The sequence below is a fragment of the Microtus oregoni genome, unplaced genomic scaffold, assembly GCF_018167655.1.
Source record: "Microtus oregoni isolate MIOR12 unplaced genomic scaffold, Mior012 000033F_ref0000390, whole genome shotgun sequence".
NCBI lineage: Eukaryota > Metazoa > Chordata > Mammalia > Rodentia > Cricetidae > Microtus > Microtus oregoni.
This window is the reverse complement of record NW_024543092.1, coordinates 11,815,186-11,840,529: the sequence shown is the minus strand read 5'-3', so window position 1 is coordinate 11,840,529 and position 25,344 is coordinate 11,815,186. Positions and strand designations below refer to the sequence as shown.

The 25,344-nt window shown below is 42.4% G+C and overlaps 1 protein-coding gene across 3 annotated transcripts in view; it reads right to left on the bottom strand.

The window, feature by feature from the left end:
- Positions 1 to 25,344, bottom strand: part of Esr1 (estrogen receptor 1) — a 256,296-nt gene that overhangs the window by 18,728 nt on the left and 212,224 nt on the right. For all 3 annotated transcript variants that reach the window (XM_041680332.1, XM_041680333.1, XM_041680334.1), the window contains exon 6: positions 14,901 to 15,034. In XM_041680332.1, coding sequence (XP_041536266.1) covers positions 14,901 to 15,034 — 134 coding nt within the window. The remainder of the gene's footprint in view (positions 1 to 14,900; positions 15,035 to 25,344) is intronic.

Sequence of the window (25,344 nt, the reverse complement as noted above, 5' to 3'; positions counted from 1 at the left end):
TTTATTCACAATTATGAAAACTTGCAAGCAATCAAGCTTTCTTTTGTTGGTGCATGGACAAACTGTGGAATATCCAGACACCGGAATGTTATTCAGAGCTAACAATGAATGCATGAACTACCATGTCACAAGAAAACATTTAAGAACAGGATGCAACCAATACGAAGCAAGGGAAATCGATCTGAAAAGGTGATACACTGGGTTATTACAAAACAAGACACCCTGAACAATCAAAACTCTGGTGATATAACAGATCAGTAGGAAGCCAAAGGGTGGTGAAGAGGAGCAGGATAGAAGAATTTCGGGGCAGTAAAACTACTCTGAATAATATGAGAGTAGAAACACTTGCTAAAAACCGCACACTATAAAAACACCAATGTCCCCTACTGTCTTGGGGTGATAATGATGCATCACTGAAGGCCTGTTGTCAAAAATGCACCACTGATAAAAGATGCTGATAGCGGGGAAGGTGGGGTGGGGGTGGGCAGAGCACATGGGAATTCTCTTTACCTGCCACTCAGGTGTTAGTCTGTGAACCCAGTCTGTCCTAAAATGAAAAGTAGGGCACAGTTCACAGTTGCTATAGAGGAGAAAATGAGGAGAACTTGGAGGAGACTTACATGGGAAGGGAAATGGGATGGCAATGCCGAGTGAGAGGGACAGGAAGGCATGGGTAACATCAAGGATGCTTGAGAAATCCATAGGAAATTATGCTATTTCATAGCTACTTAAAATTGCATGTAACATACGTCTATTCATATATATGAATATAGTTTTATATATGTACAACAACTGAGCAAACATACATATTAGTTTAAGCTATACAAACTGAGGTGACAAGCTCTTTAACCAAAAAAAAAAATCATAGACTATATAACAACGATACCAGTGTCAGGTATGAAGCCTTCTTGTGAGGTGTTGTTCTGGGAAGTTCAAGAGACCCATCCCCCCCAAAGCAATAGAAGCTATTGCTGTTGCCCTTGGTGCTGACACTTTCCACAAAAAGAAGGAATGGCCCTATTGCTGAAGACACCACAAATTTCAGTCATGGGATGTGAGGGAATTAGTCTGGATCTGATGATTTGAAAGCGTCCCTACTGAGGGCTAGCTTCCCTTACATTGACCAAGAACAATGCAAGCCACCAAGGAAGCAAGCAATCAATAGTCCAACCCAACAATAAAGCCAATGGCAAGGAATCCCAAAGGGCAGTGATATTCATATCTTGGAGACCACCAACATTAACTGAACTTACAGCTTACTCAGTAGGAGGGACTCCAAATGCACTATAAGGTTAGGCAGCGCCCTGTGGCTGGTGAGCCTGTGGACCTAGAGGACTACTGATGTTTCCTATGCCACTGTGATGTCTGTGTTCTAAAACCTTGTCCTGTCCTTATAGATAAGTGTTGGGCTCACCCCTTATCAACACGCTTCTTTTACAGTAGACAGATATCACCATAGAAAACCAAAATAGGTCAAAATGCAGAGATGAACTGACCGGGGGTACTCGTCCCCAGTTAATATGTTTACAACACAGGGTCCCCCTGAACTTAAAGCTCAGGGAACATTGCAGAAGAATGGGGGGATAGATTACAAGAGCCAGATGAAAAGGACAGATGCTGAAAGAGTTTCTCAAGGAAAAAGCAAAAAGAGGATACAAAGAGGAGAGGGTGAGTTAATCTGAAAGGAATTGGGAAAGGGTTGAGAATGAATTTGATCAAATATGTTGCATAAAATTCTGTACAAATTAATAAAAATATTAAAGACAAAAGTAAATTCTATTAAACAAGAAAGGTAATTTTGTGAATGCATTTGTATGTTTGTGGGTAGGTGTGTGTTTATGTGCATGTATGTGTAGGTATGCTTGTATGTGAAGCCAGAGGTGAACTTCAGAACTTTCTCAATCACTCACAACCTTAGGGCAAGAAACTATGATGAGTTCTCTCACTAAACCTGCAGCTAGAGTTCCTGGCCCCAAGTCCCAGTGACCCTCTTGCCCCCACGTTCCCAGGGTTGGACCTACAAATACTCACACCTTGTATGTGGGCACTGAACATAATATTAGGGTCTTAAAGTCCTCTTTTTAGCATATTTTTTATTGATTTTTATTTAGCTCTACATTTTTCTCTAGTCCCCTCCCTGCCTCTCCCCTCCCTTTCAACTCTCTTCCATGTCCCCATGCTCCCAATTTACTCAGGAGATCTTGTCTTTTTCTACTTCCCATGTAGATTAGATCCATGTATGTCCTTCTTAGGGTCCTCTTTGTTGTCTAGGTTTGCTGGGATTGTGATTTGTAGGCTGGTTTTCTTTGTTTTATGTGTAAAAACCACTGATGAGTGAGTACATATGATAATTGTCTTTCTGGGTCTGGGTCATTTCTCTCAAAATGCTGTTTTCTAGCTCAGTTCATTTTCTTGCAAATTTCAAGATGTTGTTATTTTTTCTGCTCTGTAGTACTCCACTGTGTAAATATACCACATTTTCCTTATCCATTCTTTGGTCTAGAGGATTTAGGTTGTTTCCAGGTTCTGGCTATGACAAACAATGCTGCTATGAACATAGTTGAGCACATGTCCTTGTGGCACGGTTGAGAATCCTTTGGATATATACCTAAAAGTGATATTTATGGGTCTTGAAGAAGGTTGTTTCCTAATTTTCTGAGAAATTGCCACACTGACATCCAAAGGGGCTGTACCAGCTTGCATTCCCACCAGCAATGCAGGAGTGTTCCCTTTACCCCACAACCTCTCCAGTATAAGTTGTCATCAGTGTTTTTGATCTTGGCCATTCTTACAGGTGTAATATGGAATCTCAGAGTTGTTTTGATTTGCATTTTTCTGATGACTAACTATGTTGAACATTTCCTTAAATGTCTTTCAGCCATTTTAGATTCCCCTGTTGAGAGTTCTTTGTTTAGGTCTGTACTCCATTTTTTATTGGATTACTTGTTCTTTTTTTGACAAATTTCTTGAATTCTTCATATAATTTGGAGATCAGACTTCTGTCTGATGTGGGGTTGGTGAAATTCTTTTCCCATTCTGTAGGCTATTATTTTGATATTTTTTGCTTCTTTGTCAAAAATCAGGTGTTCGTTGGTGTGTGGGTTAATATCCGGGTCTTCAATTTGGTTCCATTGGTCTTCCTGTCTGTTTTTATGCCAATACCAGCCTATTTTCAGCACTATAGCTCTATAGTAGAGTTTGAAGTCAGGGATCGTGATGCCTCCAGAAGATTTTTTATTGTACAGGATTGTTTTAGCTATCCTGGATTTTTTGCTTTTCCATATGAAGTTGATTACCATTCTTTCAAGGTCTGTGATAAATTTTTCTGTGATTTTGATGGGCATTGCATTGAATCTGTAGATTGCTTTTGGTAAGATTGCCATTTTTACTCTGTTAATTCTACCTCTCCAAGAGCATGGGAGATCTTTCTATTTTCTGGTGTCTTCTTCAATTTCTTTATTTAAAGATTTTAAATCCTTGTCATACAAGTCTTCCACCTGTTTGGTTAGAGTTACTTAAAGCTATTTTATACTATATGTGGCTATTGTGAAGGGTGATGTTTCTCTGATTTCTCTCTAAGCCCATTTATCATCTGTGTATACAGGAGGGCTACTGATTCCTTTAGTTCATCTTGTATCCTGCTACATTACTGAAGGTGTTTACAAGTTGTTCTTTACCAACAGAATGATTTCCCCAGTCCCAGTATAGGCAAAAACTCAAGAAGAAATATTTGCAAAGCACATTTTACTTGCTGGGAAACAAAGACTGTGAGAGTTGAAGCACAGGAGGCAGCCTACAAACACAAGGGCTGCGGGGCAGGGTGTTTCCATAATGGCAAATGTTCTGCCTTTGCCTGAGTCACTCACCCTGCTGGTAAGTAATTGGCCCAGTCTGAACTAGAAGCCTCAGCTCTGGCTCAGAACTCAAATGCCACACAGAATTTCTTAGCTCTAAGGCTTGCAGGAAACTAGAACGAGTTGCTGACCCTGACAGACTTCCCTCCTTGGACATTTGAGATCACAGTAATTTTAATAGCAAAAAAATATTAGGAGCAATTCTGCTTTTGAGAATAAACCAGTGGATGGCATGGCAACAAGGAATTGATGTGAGTGGGCATCTTCTATGGGTCTCTTTTTGTTTTGCTTTGTTGGTTTTGGAACAGAGTCTCCCTATTCTATAGCTCTGTCTGCCCTGAAACTCACTATGTAGACCAGGCTGGCCTCGAACTCACAGAGACCTGCCTGTCTTTGCCTCTCACATGATAGTATTAAATGTGTGGGAGTGTGTCATCACCTCCTGGCTTCTGTGAGTCTCTCTAAGTAGAGACTTTTACCCTAAATGTTAACGATGGCTACTTCCTCTGGTGAGACTGTGATGGCTTCAGAGACTGCTTTTCTTGCTGTCTTTCCCGTATTTTCCAAGTTTCAGCATTGGGTACCCAGTAAAGAGTAAAAACGCTGTGAAAAACAGAAAAAGTGCCTCTCATTCCTATTATTTCACAGACTGTGTCAACACCTGAGACGTCGAGTGGGAAATACACCTGGCGAATGGGCCCTTCAAAGAACACAGAGATTGTCAAGGAGATATTACTCATTACTTTTCTCATAATATTTCCATCGTCTCTAAGATGGTTCGTGTTTCAGAGACTCTCCAAGGCTGCGGCTTCTGCAGGAAATGAAGCTAACCAATTGTCATTGGAAATTTATCCAGTGGTTTCTCAGCTGGAAAGAATTCTGAGATATCACCCATAATCTGAGCTGCACAGCTAATGACAGACGAGCTTCAAAGTCTGACAGGACGAGGTTTCCCGAGCACATGCGGAGGGGAATCCCAGAAGAGCATACAGCTTCTCTGGAAGGTTGTATGTGTTCTGCTTTCCCAGGGCACAGACGCTCCTCTAGTTCAGTCATTCCCATTGCCATCCCAGCCGGAGGGACCAGCACTCCGACTGTAAGTATAGAAAGAATTTTGACATTCTGGGTGTCACTCACCACGGTTGTCAACACTAATTCTAAAGAAAACAGTGATTTCCTCATGACACTCAGTCCTTTAGAGTCATGGCTACTTCTATCTGCAGAGAACAGAGAGGCAGAGTCCACTTGATCCTTAGGGACTTGTTGATTTCAGGTAGGGCACAGCAGAAAAGGGTGAGCTGGATTTAAGGTAAGGTCATGTGTCAAACTGTTTCTTCCAAGCTCATTGATGACCAGGAAATGGAATGCTCATCCCAGGAAGTCCCAGAACCAAGAGTTAGCAACATCACTGGAAGTCTGGTTCTCTAACTCCAAAGAGTAATTTAAAATGATGTGCTGGTAGGTTTTCAGTTACTTGCCTTGCTCTGTGAAAATAATGTCTTTTTTCTTTTTCTAATTGATTTTTATTGAGCTCTACATTTTTCTCTGCTCCCCTCCCTGCCTTTCCCCTTCCCCTCAACCCTCTCCCAAAGTCCCTATGCTTCCAATTTACTCAGGAGATCTTGTCTTTTTCTACTTCCCATGTAGATTAGATCTATATAAGTCTCTCTTAGGGTCCTCATTGTTGTCTAAATTCTCTGGGATTGTGATTTGTGGGCTGGTTTTCTTTGCTTTATGTTTAAAAAACACTTATGAGTGAGAACATATGATAATTGTCTTTCTGTGTCTGGGTTACCTCACTCAAAATAATGTTTTCTAGCTCCATCCATAAATAATGCTTTTTAAAATATCAGTATAGCTCAGTAAAAACAATAATAAAACAAAAAACAAGAAAAAAAGTTATAAAAAAACCAGAGGTAGAATGTAAGGTCTGAGAGAGCCTGTCATGTAAACATGCTGACAGCTTACAAGGGTGGTTCACTGCCATGGTGTCTGTGCACACGACAAAACTAGATGGCACCCACATGCAATATCAAGTTCAGTTCAGAGAAAAGGTAGCTTGCAAAGGAGGTGTTTATGTGATAACATATACAGAATCCTAGACTGTGGGTGTTCAGAGTACCAGCAGGGGCTGAGCAGGGGGACGCTAGCAGCTCCCTTCTCATTCTGGCAACTTTCTCCTGCCTCATAGTCTGCAAAGCACAATAGCGTATGGCTATGGGAGTCCTTTCTCAGTGATTGGTGAGGGGCAATCTAATGGCATCCATCGAGTAGGAGGCAATTTGTGTCAAGGCTTTACAGATGGCCACGACCTCTTTCTCTCAGCAAATGCACTTCTACTAAAATGTGCAAAACGAAAATTAAAATTGGGCAGAAGATCGCTAAACGTATAAAATAAGCATCACTTATAATATCAATAAAAGAAAAACGACTTTTAATTGTTCAAAAAGTGAAATGCGTTAAATACATCCTGAACAAGTACATGCGATTTTTAAGCCTACTTTGGAAAAAATACTCGTGAATAACCGTGATTGAAAGATGTAAATATAAACAGAGTTCTAGCTTTCATGTCGTGATGACACTTCAATGCTCGGCCACACTGTATACAGTGGGCGCATGGGACTACCGTGCAGCTAAACATTTCTGATCGCTTAGTGACAGCACCGCCATCTGCTCCAGTGTTGGGGTGCAATGAATTCCTCTCATGTTCATGCTGGTGTGGCTGTGGTCAGACCTGAGCACAGCCCTCTGCAGAAAAGTGCAGAACACACAGTTACGTACACGATATCATATTCATTCAAGACAGCGAAAAGGGAATCTGTTTCTGAGTCAGTGTCTATTAGAGTGTTGTTTTTATTGGTGTTTTAGAAGGTACTTCTTCTATTTACAAAAGAAAAATGTTGACTCTAAAATCACACTCTGTGTTGTGCCACTAGCAGCCTGGGACATCTTATGGTCATCATCTCTTAAGTCAATCAAGAGGCCACTCGAGGCAATGGGCCTATAGCTTTGAGTCATGCATAGGAGTACTTTGGGGTATGCACGCAACACTGAAATCACCTAGGGAAGGACTTCGCAGGGGAAGCCATGTCTATAAATGACACAAGACTATCTGTGAAAATACTCACCTAAAATATAAAAGGAAAAGATTCTCTTATCCAACACCAGGCGTTAGTTTCACTTGGTATTATTCTCAATGCTAAATTGCATTAACGGTAACCCTACCACGTGAGCAGATGGAAATGTCTGCTACATGCTTAACAAACACTGAAGCAGCTTGTCTAAAATGGCACAACTAAGAACTGGGAGGAAGGAGCTTGGAACTCGGGTCTGCAGTCCCTTGCTCTTAGCTCTTTCACGACTCCATGGTGTGATGCTTTGAGACATCAACATAGCTGGTAACCTTCAGGGTAATTTTATATTCTTGTGTAAATTTTATGGTCGTTAATTATCTAAACGTTTGTTATCTCAAAGTTTTATTTTAACAGAATCATTTTCCTGCTGCATCTGCCAGTTTCATCAAATCATGAGGCCCATGAGGTGGGAACCATGTACAAAGGAGCCACAAGACCCAGGGTAGCCATTGTTGTCCCTAAAGAAAGAGACCAGAAAGTAAAAAGGAGCACACAGTTCAAACAAAGGCCCACACCCAGCAGGGTAGACACCAGACCTAAAGGTTTCGTGCCCAGCATCTGGGTGCTACTGCGGTGCCCCAAGGTCTTAGGTACCTACAACCATGTAGGTCACAAGCCACATGACAACTCTTTCAGGTTGACTTGTTTCAACCCTTGTAGCTTTTCCAAGGTGACTGCTACACATTGCTACAGTTCTACCTCTCTGGGGCTCTTGGTGAAGCCACACGACTGAGACCCACTATCAGTTACTTAACCAGGGACACCAAACAGCAGCTGAAACCTACAATACGTTTCTGCCTGGCCTCGCTGACTTTCCTTTGAAGTCTTGGTGGAAACTACCATGACCTCGTAACTCAACACACCTGAAAATCTATCACAACGTATCTACCTCCAGTATCTGCTGCTGCTATCACAGGCAATGCCTAGACCATGAGCCATAGCAGTCACGGTCATGCAATCAAAAGTAAAAGTAAAATAAATTTTTTAAATAAAAATTCAATGATAGTTTTGATATTGAAAAATCTCCACCAAATAATCTCTAGCCCATCATTTTTTAACTTTGGCCTTCATTACAGCCTTAGGGCTTGGGCATTGTGTAGTGAAGTTCTTTTAAGGGTATAACAATGAGGTTAACCTTTTCTCTTACATCATCCTCACACTGTCTAGCCTTATAGTTGGAATTCTTCCTAAGACAGTCCATAGTGCTCCCCTTACAGTAGCTAAGACCCTCTCCACTTGTTTTTCCAGGTTCTCCCTTGCTCTGCTCCTGGCCCTGTCTTAAAGCTGCTCCCATACTTTCAGTAACTACTTGTTAACAGGCATACTTGATGGTACCAAATATTTGCCAGTCTTGTCAGTCCACGATTTTGTTGCTAACAGCGTACCATGGTCTGGGTAAACTACAACCCAAACGGTCTATTATGGCTCAGAGCTCTGGTCCGAGGGTTGGGGGTTATAGATAATGGAGGTCTTCGTCTTGGCAGAACCCAGAGTAGTGCAAAGCATCACATTGCAAGAGATATGAAGTGTGTGGACCTGTGTGGATACTCCCATCCTTGTCTTTCCTTTTTATAAAGCCACCAGCCAGTCCTAGCGGTGCCATCCTAATGGCCTTATCTAAGCCCAGACACCTTTCCAAAGCTTCATCTGTGCACACCATAGTCAAGTTAACACACCTCCGCTTATTATCTCCTAATGGGATTAAATTTTAACATGTCATATTCAAACCCACCAATGTGACCATTATTCTTGATTGTCAACTTGATACAATTTGGAATAGTAATGGAAGTATAGCTCTAGGTGTATCTATAAGGATGTTTTCAAAAAAAAATGTTTTGATGAAGACAGAAGAGCTTCCGTGAGTCTGAGTAGTGCCATCTCATAGGCTGAAGTCTGGAAGTGAATTTAAAGGGCCAGCAAGCCGAGCACGGTATCCATTCATCAATGCTTCCTGACTGTGGCAGCGATGTGACCTGCTTCCTCATGCTACTGGTGTTACGTCTTCCTGTCACAACGGACTGTGCCCTTAAACTGTGAAGCAAAATAAATCCCAACTTCCTTCTGCCACATATCTATCACAGCAGTGAGAAAAGTAAGCCATCCAGTTGGCCCTCCCACGTCTCAGAAGCTCCGAGAGATCTCTGAGACAGTATACAGTATGTGAGCTACCAATCTCAGTCTTGTACATAGTCTACTCACAAAAGCACGCTTGCTACACAAACAGACCCTTCACTGAAAATGGCAGGGATTCTGCAGGCCTCCAGAGTTCCGTCAGCAGTTTACTTTCTAATAATGGCTACCGCTATTTCTTCTGTGGAGAAGAATAAAGCCATTTCCTTTATAAAGACACAAGGGAAGGTGCTTGTATTTGGAGGCTGTGGAAAACATGCACTAGAATTCTCCTGGTGTTTACAGGCAAGGAGCAGGGCCACATCCCTTACAGACATTCTTTCAGCAGCCATGACAGTTGTGAGGCCTTAGGCTCGCTAGGTATTAGTGGACCCATTAGAATTAGGCAAAGAGCTTATCAGGGGTCTCCACCCTTCAAGTAAACAGCAGAGTCCATTTTCTGAATTGAGACCATTCCAAAGACAGAGGCCAGGTCACAGTCTACTTGTGGGAAACCCTATCACCCAAGAACTCTAAGGTTGAATCAGAAACTGTCACAATAGAAAGGCTTCAAAAGTTGAGAGGACTTTGCTGCCTGCAGAATTCAGTCAGAGGGACCGACAGTGAACCACTTGGCAACCATGAAGTGCCATTCATCTCAAAATAATGACAGTAAGCAGACTCTGTGGTGAGCATGCTTGGCATCACAAAAAAGTCAAGAGATAGTAGAATCTTTTCTGATGTGACAGCACTGGCATCTGGGCGATGTGTCCATGTGCTATTTCCCAGGCCTGTTCTTGTCAGGAACTTTTGACTGCGGAGAGCTAATGAATCCTTGATGTTTTAAAGTCAATATGGGTTTTTTTAAATGTTCTTTTATCTAAACATAGAGCCTCTCTAAATCATTGTTTCATTTCTAAACTTGAAAATCTAAATGCTTCCAAGGGCATGTCTAATCTAATAACACAAAGTACAAATAATCCAGAATGGGGTGACGGGGGTGGGGGCCTCTCTGAGATGGAAACTTTGTTATAACTCATCATGAATTAAATGTTTCTCTAACAAGAATGCGCCTGCTCATGAGGGCAGCAAAGGCTAACAGAATTGCATCAGCTTTGCCTCATGCACATCAGGTACCATCATGTGCATCATGCCTCATCAGGTATCATGAAAACAGGACTTGCATATTAGCACAGCAGAGCCAGGCAACAGAAGACAGCTGCTATGCTTTTAAAATGTATGTGTGACATGCATGATCTTCTTTAACTTTGCCTTCCATCCCTAAATGAATACCAAAGCTACACAGTTTAGCGGCTTTTGTCATTTAGTTTCTCCAACTCTTTTCTCCCTTGGACTTTCAGTGGGCTGTCAGTATTATTAGTTCTTAATTCCTTTTTTGAATTTCTACCATTGAAAGACAAGTGTCAGTGGAAGTTGAGTTTGGGGAGAATAGGTAATCAAGGGTGTCAAGTTTCAACAGCAGGAGATACTCCAGGAGCAACCAGAAAGCCTGCTGGTGGTGAAGGACTGAGGCTTCTGGGTAGCCGGAACTGGCCTGTGGGTCATGGAGTAAGGCAGACAGGAGGGAGAGTGCTGGAAGCAGGAACTGGAGGAACTCTCTGGGCTCTGCTGGATAAGCTGGCAGAGATTGAGATGAGATGACAGTGAGACAGGTTCTCTAGAAAACAATATACAGAACTGTAGGGTGTATGTGTGTGTGTGCATGCACGCCCGTGCAAGTGTGTGTGCGGGTAAAAGGTGGCTCCAAAAATTAGTTATTATGATAGACATAATTGATAAGTTGAATTGAAGGCTTAACTGCACATACATGACTTTTCCAAGGCTGGTCAAGCACTCACTGACCGGTTAGCAACCTGCCCGGGAGTTTTTGGAAGGGGCGTGAGGCTAAGAAGACACACAATTAAGTGCCGTGCAGGGATCCTGCAGTTTTGTCTCTGTGGTCTGTCAACACAAGGTCAAGGTCAAACCCATAAGATCAAGGTCATCCTGCATCAGTTAAGCCGCACAATTTACGAAGTCTCCAGGTAGCTGCTACAGTCCCTGCTACTATTATCCTCGCATCTCTCCACTCTTTGGGGAGCCTACCTGGGGGATTTCAAACTGAAACATTTCATTATAAATGTCGGAGATCCATTCAGCTGAAGCCAGGTTCTTACTCTTACAACGAGAGTTTTCATGGCACACGGCCTTCTGTGCTCTGCTAACTGTATCCTCCATGTCTACGTCATTGTCCCCCTGTCCTCAGTAACCCAGAGAAGGCATGTACTTCAGAGTGAGAGGAAGAGCCTAGAAAGATGACAATTCTCCAGGATATGCCCCTGCAATGTTCAGCAAATAGGCATCTATTAAGGGGTTACATGAGCCAATGTCTGTTGACAATATGTGGCCCCATGACCACGAGAAACACAAAAGGAACAACAAACCATTCTTAGGGAAATTGGGAAATACACATATAAAAAAAAGAGAGAATGATTCTGCTTAAAGAGACAAAAACCACACAAAATCAGAACATTCATTTGGGCATGTTTGACATGAAGACCTCGGCAAGACTGTTATAAATACAGAATTACTGAAGAAATAGATTAGAGCTTTTAGGAAAGAAATAAAGTTGGGCAGCTATCAAAAGGCTAGTTCATGAGTTACTAAGAAGCCAAACAGTCCAGAGAAGGCAGACTCACTATGGAGCTGGACCTGGAGGCAGTGGGATTGTCTGAATGATCATGAAAGGAGCTGACGTCACACTGGACAAAAGGAGGTGTGCAGCCAGGTGCGGCAGGTGCTCTCAGCCTCCTCCCGTGGCTAGCATGCCTGCCCTTCCTCTCACTTCCGCTCCTCTGCAGGCTCCTGCCCTGAGGCTGTCTGTCCTCTTCCTACTGTCCTCCTCTTGGACTCCGTCCAGTTAGTTCTCAGAAAGCCTTGAAGCTAGCACTGACTTTTCGCTAAGGCCTGTCTGCATTAGCCAAGACCACATCTCTCCTTCGATGCGGGATCAGTGACTGTGCTATGGATGATCCCGAGCTTTTGCAAGCAAGTAAATCATTCCAACTAACACGGGATTTGTCTCCTCCCAAACAGCGGTGAGGAGGTCTTCTGTGGGAATTCTGGCCTTGGAGACCCTCTTGGGGCTTCTAGAAAGACATTCTGAACAGGCCCTCAAAACAGTCCTTCACTTCTCCCGATTCTGCCTCCAAACCAAGGTCACTGTGAACAGACTCTCAGAACTGGGTAACAGCGAATCGGCACAAGACATGAACTTCCTCCCTCCCAACCCCCGAGGCTTAGCCAGAGATGGGCAGCCATCTTCTACCCAGGTTCCCTGAGTCACAGCCTGTGTGGCCTCTGTCAGAGGTTCCTGGAGTCACAATCTCATGAGAAGTCAAGAGTTGTCCCAGTTCAAAGCCGTGAGTTGGTTAAGGTTTTAGAAACATCTGGAACTCCTAGAGTTATAATCGTGTGTGGAGTGTGGGGTGGAGGGAGGGCGCTGGGGCGGTAATTGATGGCAGTAACCGTCTGTGGCAGACTTCTTTTTTTTCCACTCTGAAAAGGCTTCCCAGTACTGGCCCATTGTGTCTCAGAGACTCGCCGTCTTTGGCTCTGCTTTTCCAGGAACAATAGCAGACACGAGGAACTGTGCAAGGCACGGGCCTTTCTTTCTAGAACACTGCTCACTTTGTGGTGAGAAGAGCGGCTTTGCCTGTCTGGGCTTGGCGTCTGTGTCTGCCTCGTTACAGCTCTCCTGAGCCGGCAGTACTGACCTTGATGGCAAAGGCAAGCAGCTACCCATCATCTCACAAAACGATAACTGTCAACTCTGCGGTAGACACAGCCTTTTATTTCCCAAACAGTGTCCCGCATGTATACAGAACTTCTGAGATGGAGGGTAGGAAAAAAAGTCAGGGGGTGAAGGCTTGACCAATCACTAAGATTGAGCTGGGACCCCAATTCTGGAGTAGGAAATACAGGATGAGGTTCCGGGTCAGTCTTATAAAGGATTTCTGGTGAGACCTTAACATTTTATTCCATTGGGTTATAAAAATTCAGAGCCCACAAATCTAGTGTTTCATCTTTAATTTTTGCAATAATATGAAACAGGCATCAGCACCACCGTAAGAGCAGAAACAACAGAACTGTAGGAAAAGGGACACATGTGTGTGGGAAACAGTTTTTTTAGGACCACAGGTATCCACTGGGCTGATTCTACAACTTAACTTCCTGTTTCTGGGGTATTCTTTTCCGATTGGAGTAGGAGTACAAACAAACAGAAAAGAAGTTCCCAACACTTGTCAGGCATGCTGTCCCTGAAGTTAACAGATTGCCCACATGCGGGCTGTCCGCACGTGCCAGCCCTCCACTGAAGAAGGAGCCGGATCGGGACCTGGCGCCGTGCAGGCGAGTGGCTCTCCTCCCAGAACAGTCATCCAATAAAGAGCCATTGTGGGATCTGGACCCTTCAACGCGCAGGACAAACGGCTCAAATGAGAAAGCACAATGCTCGTGAGTGGGACTAGGAACTTGAATGCAGCATAATCACTTCCCGAGTGGCCATCGCGCCTTATTATGTTTTCCACGGAACTTCGCACCCCAATTTAGTACTTGCCTAGAGTAATAGTCCCAATTTCCGTTACTCGGTTGATAAGTGAAGATGATTGCCATGATAACTATTAAGGAATATGGGTGCCTAGCGCTGGTGGGGAACCCAAGTAGAAAATTGTCCTGGGGGGGGGGAGATGGGGAGGGTTTGGGGTCATGAGGATGAGACAGCCTTGGGGATAGAGAACTGATTCACTCTGGGTACGATCATTCGGTGGCTCTACTTGAGAAATCTGAGACCAGGCATGGTGTGAGGAACTAAAACAAGTCAGAGGCTTGAGAACAGATGTGATATCTGTGAGACGGTGACACTGAGATACAACAAATGGAGCTGTGGAACAGACGGCCCTGGATAAGGGCATCTCCATGGTATAGTATTCGGAGGGGCTGAAAGGGTAAGAGTGTCAATTCAGGCTGAGCCACGGTTTCTATCTGAGTGACCTGTGGTGACACTCATGTCTAACTGCCAACCTCAGAGAAAAGAAGAAAGAAAGAAAAGGGAAAAGAAAGGGGAGGGGAGGGACAGAAAGGAAGGAAAAGAGGAGGAAAGAAACAGAGCAGATAAATACAAGTGCAGTGGCTCCTAGCTTGGCTTCCTCAGCTGAGGCCTGTGTAGGGATGAGAGCCAAGGACTACGAACCACTCCGCCTGAATGAAGGTCCCTTTCAGAAGCCTTGTTGTAGCCCTCCGTGGTCCTCCAGTCGAGGACGGTTCTATCTATTTTATTTTTCTAAAACTTTAAGCCAAGTGTACCTTTAATCAGTTTTAATCAGAAACATGTCCTGCTTCCAACCACTCTTTCTTCATATCTTGATGACATCATTTTTCTTCTTGGTGCTAAGTACTGAACCCAGGGCCTTGAGCCTGCGAAGCACACACTGCACAGTTGAGTTGTGCATCCAGGACCATATGCATCACAACTTGAAAGGACTGCTCCTTGGTCTGGCTCCATTGTAGCATGTAAAACTATCTACAGACACACAAACATTTTTCACATACCATAGTTGATCAACATGGTTCTGTGTCTCGAATTAGAATGATTACAGGTTATTTCAAATACATATCATTTCTTTCAATGTCTACCATTATACTTGATATTGAGTAAATTGGCTCCTAGTTAAAAAGAAAATTACAAGCAAACATTTCTCCCAGAAAACCCCCACCATCAAATTCTTTCAGATTAGTGACTCACCTGAATTAAGCAAAATGATAGACTTGAGGCACACAAACTCCTCTCCCTGCAAGTTCATCATGCGGAACCGAGTTGACGCAGCCAGCAGCATGTCAAAGATCTCCACCATGCCCTCCACACATTTACCCTGGTTCCTACAAAAAAAAAGGTTAAAAGGCGTTAAGGTACAGAAAAACCATCCACAAGACGTAAGGCTCACATCCGTAAAACTCTCCCAGCCTCCAAATTGTAGTGAACATCGGCAACCCACTTTCTTTCACCGAGTGTGAGCATCCATTTAAATTTGAGAAGGCAAGAGAGAAAAATATTCTTCATCAATAAAACCTTAAAATTATCACAAGAGTTCTGATGTCCAATGGCCAAATCTGCTGTGTTAAATGTGGAGTTCTCTTGGCTTAGGGGTAATCAAAGATACTTATGGTCCGGGTGTGAGGATGGAGCTGCTACTACATTTTAGACATTGCACATATTATAGGGGCGAGGAAAGATCCTACATACTAAGATGCTTATGGGTTTTCAATCATATGCAGTGTCCTCCATCCATTTTGGGATGCTGTTTGGGACCAGGAAAACCAAAGCAGCTATAGACTGTGTCACTGATGCTACATGGAATGGCACGTGAAGGCTGGTTTAGTCAGTGGCATTCAACTTTGCCCTAAGAGATGCAGGATTAATTCAGGAAAAGAGACTGCATGATTGGAAGAGAGACATGCCTTACCATGGACTTGAGGAGGACAGAGGGAATCAATTTGTAAGAGTTGGGAACTGTTGGTCAACTCCATGTAATCTATGTCACTCAGGGTAAGGCAGGATTTTATCTTGTACTATAGACTCAGCTTCAAGAATTAGTGTTAGCCAGCAATCTCACTGAAATCAGGAACAAGACAAGGTTGTTCACTCTCTCCATTTCTATTCAATACAGTTTTTGAGGCCCTAGCTAGAGCAATGAGATACCAAAAGAAGATCAAAGGGATAAGAAGAAGTCAGATGATATGATACTTTACATAAGCAACCCCAAAAGATTCTATGAAGGAACTTCTACAGCTCATAAACACTTTCAGTAATGTAGCAGGATACAAGATTAACTCAAAAAAATCAGTATCACTCCTGTACACAGATGATAAAAGGACTGGGAAAGAAATCAGAGAAATATCACCCTTCACAATAGCCACAAATAGCATAAACTATCTTGGAGTAACTCTAACCAAACAAGTGAAGACTTGTATGACAAGAACTTTAAATCTTTGGATAAAGAAATTGAAGAAGATACCAGAAAGCAGAAAGAACTCCCATGCTCTTGGGTAGGTGGAATTAACATAGTAAAAATGGCAATCTTGCCAAAAGCAATGCCCATCAAAATCCCAGCAAAATTCATCACAGACCTTGAAAGAATGGTACTTAAATTCATATGGAAAAGCAAAAAACCCAGGATAGCTAAAAAAAAATCTTGTACAATGATGTGGGAGTGTCATATATCAATCTGTTGATTTCATTGGTTAAGCAATAAAGAAACTGCTTGGCTGGCCCTCATAGGTTAAAACATAGGTGGGAGGAGGAAACAGAACAGAATTCTGGGAGGAAGAGGAAGTGAGGTAAGACGCCTCAGACAGAGATGCCATGCTCCGCTCTCCCAGACAGACGTGACTCAGCTCCGACCCAGGATGGACGTAGGCTAGAATCTTCCCGGTAAGCGCACCTTGGGGTGCAACACAGATGATTAGAAATGGTCTAAATTAATATGTGAGAATTAGCCTAGAAGAGGCTAGATAGAAATGGGCCAAGCAGTGTTTAAATGAATAGAGTTTGTGTGTTGTTATTTCGGGCATAAGCTAGCAGGCGGCCAGGGTGCTGGGGATGCAGCCCCACTGCTCTTATCACTACAGTACAATAAAAGAACTTCTGGAGGCATCATGATTCCTGACTTTAAACTCTACTACAGAGCTACAGTACTGAAAACAGCCTGGTATTGGCATAAAAACAGACAGGAAGACCAATGAAACTGAATCAAAGGCCTAGATTTTAATCCACACACCAACGAACACCTGATTTTTGACAAAGAAGCAAAAAAATATCAAATGGAAAAATAAAGCATATTTAACAAATGGTGCTGGCATAACTGGATTTCAACATATAGAAGAATGAAAATAGATCCATATCTATCACCATGCACAAAACTCAAGTCCAAATGAATCAAAGATCTCAATATAAAGTAAACCACACTGAACCTCATAGAAGAGAAAGTGGGAAGTATACTTGAACACATTGGCATAGGAGACCACTACCTAAATATAACCCTACAGCACAGACACTGAGAAAAACAATTAATAAATGGGACCTCCTGAAACTGAAAAGCTTCTTTAAAGCAAGGGACATGGTCAACAAGACAAAACGGCACCCTACAGAATGGGAAAAGATCTTTACCAGGCCCACATCAGACAGAGGTCTGATCTCCAAAATATACAAAGAACTAAGAAATTGGTTATCAAAAGAGCAAATAATTCAATAAAAAATGGAGTACAGACTTAAACAGAGAACTCTCAACAGAGGAATCTAAAATGGCTGAAAGACCCTTAAGGAAATGTTCAACATCCTTAGTCATCAGAGAAATGCAACTCAAAAAAACTCTGAGATTCCATTCTTATACCTTATATATCATATACTTGATATGGCCAAGATCAAAAACACTGATGACAACTTATACTGGAGAGGTTGTTGGGTAAAGGGAACACTCCTGCATTGCTAATGGGAATGCAAGCTGGTACAGCCCCTTTGGATGTCAGTGTGGCAATTTCTCAGAAAATTAGGAAAAAACCTTCCTCAAGACCCACAAATACCACTTTTGAGTATATATCCAAAGGATGCTCAATCATGCCACAAGGACATGTGCCCAACTATGTTCATAGCAGCATTGTTTGTCATAGCCAGAACCCAGGACAACCTAAATGCCTCTCGGCTAAAGAGTAGATAAGGAAAAAGTGGTACATTTATACAATGGAGTACTACACAGCAGAAAAAAGTAATGACATCTTGAATTTCGCAGGCAAGTAGATGGAGCTAGAACACATCATTTTGAGAGAGGTAACCCAGACCCAGATAAACAATTATCATATGTACTCACTCATAAGTGGCTTTTAAACATAAAGCAAAGAAAACCAGCCTACAAATCACAATTCCAGAGAACCTAGTCAACAAAGAGGACCCTAATAAAGACATACATGGATCTTATCTACATGGAAAGTAGAAAAAGACAAGATCTCTTGAGTAAATTGGGAGCATGGGGACCACGGGAGAGGGTTGAAGGGGAGCGAAGAGGCAGTGAGGAGAGCAGAGAAAAATGTATAGCTCAATAAAGTCAATTAAAAAAAGAATTACCTGTCTCAAAAAATCAAAAAAAAATTTGTGTTAGCGACTAGTAAATGATCAATCTCAAGGGGCTATCACATGCACCTGTAACTTATCTATGGGGTTGTTTCAGATATTAAATAAGATACTATATATATAAGAGAAATTAATTCATTTTAAGGTATGATGTATTTAAAGAACTGAAAATACAGAAAAAAGTTAAAAATAATCTATAAGCAAACATTTATAAAACATACAAGCAATTCAAACATAATCACAAATGCACTGTGAGTCTTAGGTTTTGCTTTAGTCTCAGAGTTCTCTACTCTTCTCAACAGAGGAGTAGCTTAACACTGAACACAATGCCATGCAATCAGGTGTCATTTGATGGGAACACCTTCTGAGTAACACATCTGTAATCAGGCAGTGTTGTCTAAGTAAGATAGCCGTGATGGCTCTGAGTGATACGGTCTTGGGGGACCACTGCTGACCAAAACACCGCTAGCAGGACACGATGAACATCTTCCAGGCCACCTCCTTCTTCACTGGCATGTAGTTTGCATTCAGGCATCGTGCTGATGCAACAACTCATTAAGAAGTAATCTTCATGTTTGTCTCTGATGTCGTGTACAGAGAGCTAGAAAACCAACTTCTCGAAATGGAATTCCTAGGTAAAAGGATATGCTTATTGATTTTGGTGAGCTACTTAAATATAACATTCAAAAAGCTTATTATTTATAAATACAAAATAGATAGAAAAAGTTTTTATTTTCACCCTGAGGTTTATATGTAGGCTTCCCACAGGTTAAGAACATGATTTATTATTTTACTATGGAGAAACATTGGCAGCCCTGTGGAGTAAATTAACGTGACATTTTCTCTGACCTTCCTGTTCTTATCCTTTGCCTACATTTCCCCTCAGGGTTGTCAGTCATATTCATATTGATTATTAAGAACTCTTTCTATATTGCAGCCATTACTCTTGCATTAGAGCTATCTTTCATGGTTTGTCGTATATTTCCTTCGATTTTGTTCTTGGTATTTTCTTCTACAAAATATTCCTTGCAGTCAAACTTTTCATTGATAGTTTTAAAACAAAATGAGTCAGTCCCCGTTCTAATAGCATATGACAATTCTCTTATGCTTCCTTAATTGAAGTTCCGCACTATTTTGGTATCAATCTTTGATCATCTGAGATATTTTCATTTTTCTGACAACTCTATTGAGCTAAAGCTAAATACTATAGAGTCACCCATTTAAGAAGTAGACTTCATGAGATTTTTATATGATCATAGCACAACCAGCCTTTGGGTATTATTTTGGTTCAACAGGTAAGATAGGATTGAGCTTAGTATTTTTCATCCAGGTAGCAAGCAATTTTTATTACTGTCACTTATGGAACTTATTGTCACTTTATAATGCTGACTTGTAATCTGCAAGGGATTTTTGATACATTCATGCACATCTAGCAAATTAACATGTTGCTTTTTCTCGTTTTGCTGATAAAAAATTTAGACCCAAACTGGTAAATCAAACCATACAGCTCTACCAACCAGAGGACAGAATATCAACAGCAGTTTCTTTTATCTTCCTTTCTTGTTCTATGTTAACACATTGCACAGGTTTAACTGTTTTTTTGTACCAGTTGTTGGGTTAGACATCAGAGTAGGCCAAAGGAGGCAAGAGTATTGGTAACATGTCAAGAATGGAAACAAGATGGCAAGGAGGAAGGCAAATACCACATGATGGATATATTCCTTTAGGAGGTATAAGAGCCTCTACATAGAAAATCAAGTCCCCCAAATGCAATCTGGATCGATAGTCAAGCAACTGGTTTAATATTCTCAGACTAACTTTACCGAGTTCTCACATGCAATGGAGTGTCCACGCACAAGGGACAGCATTTAAGTATCTGGCAGAGAAAGCCTGATAAATAAAGGAATGTGTCTTTAAGAGAGTGCTTGGCCACTGAGCCCGAATATCAGAAGTGCCACCTGCACTTAGATGAAGATGGTAAATCTGGATGGTTGGGGGTTTAGGAGAAGGGAAGAGGAACCTTTGGAAGCTACACTGTTGGACCCTGGGGTGCGATTGGTGATCACATCAAAGGATCCTTTGGCCGTGGCTGGAGAGTGCAGACCACGGGTGGGTTTTTCTTGGTGCACAGTTCCTTTTAAAAAAAGTCGTACATCTTCTGTCTAGTGAGGAGAATAAACAAGGATGGGGGAAATGTTTGGAGGATGAAGCTTTAAAAATAACAACTCACAGCCAAAATAGAGAAATGTTCCTTTCTCAGTATAAAGTCTCTGTTCACTTAACAGACTGCACAGCGGCAGGGGAGGGAGCCTGGGTGTGGGAGGGAGCCTGAACACACCCGCTGTGAGCAAAAGTTCAGCTCAGAAACCGAGAAAGGAGAGGCTTAGCAGCTCTCCCTTCTCAACAGTCCCCTGAGGAGCTTTTCTTAACTCCTCCTGCCCTTCTGCCTGACTATCCTGTTATTCCTAACTGGTAATTATTACCTGGAGATGCACAATGCTTGTTCCCCAGTACCTGTGAGAGAGCAGCGATGGTGCATTTCCCAGATTCTCAACTCAGTTCTCGTGTGTGTGTGTGTGTGTGTGTGTGTGTGTGTGTGTTTAGGGCATGTTGAGGGAACACATAATGACCCCTAACCCCAGAGGCAAAATCACAGTGTCCCACCTGCAGCACAAATATACATGCTTCATGTTAAGGAGTCCGAGTCTGAACTTTGAGGGCTCTTTGGGGAATATTCAACGGCATGGAACTAAAATTGTCTACACCAGGCTATGAGAGGCGAGAAGAAGCTTATACTGGCAACTGCATAAGAACAAACTCGCTTCCCTTTTCAAGGGGAGCAACTGTGTAAACACTAGAGCCATCTACCTCTTGCGAACTAAATAAAAATGATGCATCCCCACGGTCCCACTGATACGTTCAGCACGTCACAGAACCCTGGCTGAGTCCTGATGGCTGGATGATGATGTGGCTCACCTATGGATGAGTGTTCGTGCTTGGTGATCCGGTTAATAAGCTGTGTATCAACCGGTGTGCCAGCACAAATCTGTGTGGACGTCGAAGGCACAGGCAGGCTCTTGTCACCCGACTCTTGTCAGCCCTGTTGGTTGATGTCCTTGCACATTGTGGTCAGAGCTTTTTTTCAAAGTCCTGCCAGAATGTTCTACACTAATATCAAAGAGAAAATCAGACCAAGCCTTCTAATTGAGTTTGCAAGTGAACAGATGCAGTCGGAGTATCAGAAATGGATGATAACGAAGAATCTAGAGGTTATGATACTGTAAGACAAGATTAGTCTAAACCCATGAAATACTCTTGAGGCTGAGAAACCACGGGGCATGGGGAAAAAACAAGTTGTATTTTTAAAGAAAGCACAGTGTCAGTCACAGATCAGAGGAGCAGTTTAGCAGGCAGACCAGCCTATGTCCCCCACTGTGAGACGTGACATCCTGCAAGGACCGTCTCCGTCAGGCATATCAGTGTGCCTTTCAATGCACCTTGGAATCCCCTTGTGGGGAGCCGTGTTCTGCCACTTACTCACTTCAAATGTGGTCCATTTGCTCTTAAGTCATGGGGAAAGAAGCAGGGCTTGAGAGAGAATTTGCTCATAGCATGTTCTGGAAGTTTCTCCGCTATAAAATTGAAAGCCTGTTTTTCATCCCAGTGAGAAATAAAGAGTTCTAGCGACCCAAGCTGCACTTGTACATTTCATCCTACAGAATGGAAAGCTCTCTTTGTGTCAAAGCAAAACGACAAGTGGAATCTGAGAAGACCAAGGAGATCAACATAAAACATTTAATTTAGTTGTCTTGAAAATACAATGTACAACACGGTTAGAAAATGAAGTTACAAACTAAGAACCCATTTAAAATCAGCAGAAGCAAGATCAACTGTATTTAAAGACAGGCATTTCTAATGCTATGTGATCTGTCATGAAGTCTGTGATGTGAAATATGCCAATTACATGAATATTCATACATTTGAGCGATTTGCATATGTGTGATATGCAAGAAAGTATTGAAATTGGAATGTTATAAAATTTTGAAAGGCAAACTTTCAAACGAAAGTGATTTGGAATTCAGTTCCTGGGTTTGAATCTTGGTGACAGTGTTTACCAACTTACGTGGCTCTGAACCAATGATGCTATTCGTTCCTGACTGAACACAGAGGCAGAGTCATCCATATTGGACGATAAGTCCAATTAGAAATGTCTAAGGCAAGGCAGAGTAAGAAATATATCGACACTTGAAGAAGAATAGGATCCACGCACAATGTTGCTTTCTTTATGGTCACGCGACAATAAAGAAACACAACAAGGGAAGGTCCTGCCACTACACTGCAAACTAATTGCTCTGAAGTCACATGGAAGGAAGTCTGCCTTCCTGGAGACGTGGTCAGAATGGTGGCAGGCAGTGGCTTTATGACAATAGGAAGGAAGTAGAAGAGCAGGGTGGGTGCAGGGAGAGTTGAAACAATCTTCAATCAAGAATGGATGGAGGGAATGAAGGGTGACCAAAGATGAACAGACTCGCAAGCAGGCCAATGGTAACCACTTCTGTCTTAAAGCAAGTACAAAGAGATTGATTCAAAAGGGACCTTACATATGAAAGCCTAGTAGGACTGTTCAGCTTACCAAGAGCAACCGTCCCTCCATGCCCATCGTTCCTACCCTGCAGAGCCGACCAGCCCTCTACTATACCTGTTGGTCTGTAATGAAAACTTCTGTGTTGAACATGAGGTTTCCTTCTGATCGTTATTCTCTAGACAATACAGCACAGTAACTATGGGCACAGCATCTGCAGCAGACGATACTAGACACACCCTGAAGATGGGAAGGATGTGTGAGGCTAGGAAGAAGTCATGCAAACATCAAACCATTGTATACAATGAATGTGAGCATCTATAGATTAGGGCTTTCTTCAGAGTTCCACAGTGTAAGACAACTGTACCTCGGACCTATGGCAAAGTATGACATAAAAGAAGCCACCCATCCACACTTACTGTGTCACCAATCTTAAGGTGGCCAACAACAAACTGTGTGAGGGAAACGAGATGACTAAGTATCAGACTTGAGGCTGTAGAGATGGCTTAGTCAGGAAAGTGTTAACCTTGCAACTCTGAGGATGCAAGTTTAAACCCCAGAACTTGTTTGAAAAAGGCATGCGGTGGTAGTATACTTGAAATCTCAGTGCTGGAGAGGTGGCTGTAACAATATCCCTGGGTCTCACCGACCAGCCAGCCTAGTCTGCTTGACAAATTCTAGGCCTGTGTCAAAATAAAGTGAACAGTGTCTTTTGACTTTCTCTTCTGAACACACCACACACACACACACACACACACACACACACACACACACACACAAATATCAGACTTGTAGCTGAGGGAAAAAAACAACCATTACACACTGTTGGAAGGAGTGAAAATTGGCATAGCATCTATGGAGAGCAATCGGGAGATTCTAAATCAAGAGGAAAAGAGAGTTACTGTGTGACCAAATTGCCTCACTGCTGGGCATGTCTAAATAGATGCTTACACACCTGCATTCTCTTGTTCTTTTAAGCATTACTCACGGCGGTCGTGGAAGCAGCTGAAGTTCTCATTAACTGAGAAATGAACAATGTGGTATATATAAAATACATATTCATGACGGAATACCACTCAGCCATAAAAATGGAGGAAGCCCTGTCAGTTTCAACAACAGGGATAAACTTGAAGAACATTAGCTTAAGTCTTAACCAGGCACAGAAAATACATACCACCAGATCTCACATGCATGTGGAGTCCAAAGTTGGCTCGCTCTTAAAAGCAGAGTAGAATGGTGGTTGCCCAAGGCTGGGAAGAGGGTACTTAGTCAAAGGACTTAAGGTGCAGTTAAATACAAGAACCATGAGTGTCACATTGAACAGCAGTATATGTACAAAGGAACAGTACCTGAGAGTAGGTTTCAAGTGTTCTCACTATTATATGTGATAATTGCATATGACAATGCTTATATTAGGTAGCTTCGTTTAGCCACTCTAGAGTGTACACATATCCTAAAACTTTATATTGTGCACCAGAGACATACACAAATCTTATACATGTCAATTAAAAATGAACAATAATAAAACAAAATTAGCACTCTAAAAATAATGTCTAAATAAAGACTTTCAGTGCTTTTAAGTTTCAATACATGGAACTAACAAAAAGCCATCTGCGTTCTATGATAGCCCTTCCTGTCAAACAAATGGCAAGTCGGAACTCCAGGCCACTTATTGGGCTGAGAGAAAATCTGGACATTTTTCCCAGCGAACAAAATTTCCCCAGGACCAAAGAGCTTTGCAGATGCTCAGCGTAGAAATCACCCCAAGTCTACCTCTCAGAGCCCACAGCATCTGTGGGAGGCGGACATGGAACCTGCCTTTCCTCCATTTTCTCTGGATAAACATTTTTGAGACAGCAGTTTTGCCCTTGCTCCTTCATGCGTCACTGGGTGGGCTTGTGGGTGAGGCTAGCACACCTGAGAGGAAAAACCTCTGCCAAGACATCCTTGAGATGAATGGCATATCTGGGTGTGACCGTGCGTCACCTCAATTGTGTCACAGGTGTGCTCTGTTTGGGGATGGGGTTGATATTTGCTAGGCACAAGAGAACTGTGACACAAGCTATGGATTGCCCAATGCTTTTCCTTGCCCTCCCAGATTTCCTTATAGATGACATTTCTCCATCTCCTTGAGAGTGGGGATGGGAGTGCCACTAGATTTTGTCCAATGGAAAATAAGAAGAACTTGGTAAGATCATCTTTATGATGCATATTAATTAAGAAATGGGCTTGTGTTTCCTAATCTTTTCTCCAGCACATACCTGAGTCTGCAATACTTGAAACCTCATAGAAGACAGATAGGGAAACTAGAAGATTATAGGTGTCTCAATGAGAATGTTACCTGCCGAAGAAAATGCTTATGTTGAACAAGGATCTGATTTAAGAAACAGTTACTGTACTCAAGTAACTAAAAGGTTAGGAGTAGCCGGGCGGTGGTGGCGCACGCCTTTAATCCCAGCACTCGGGAGGCAGAGGCAGGCGGAT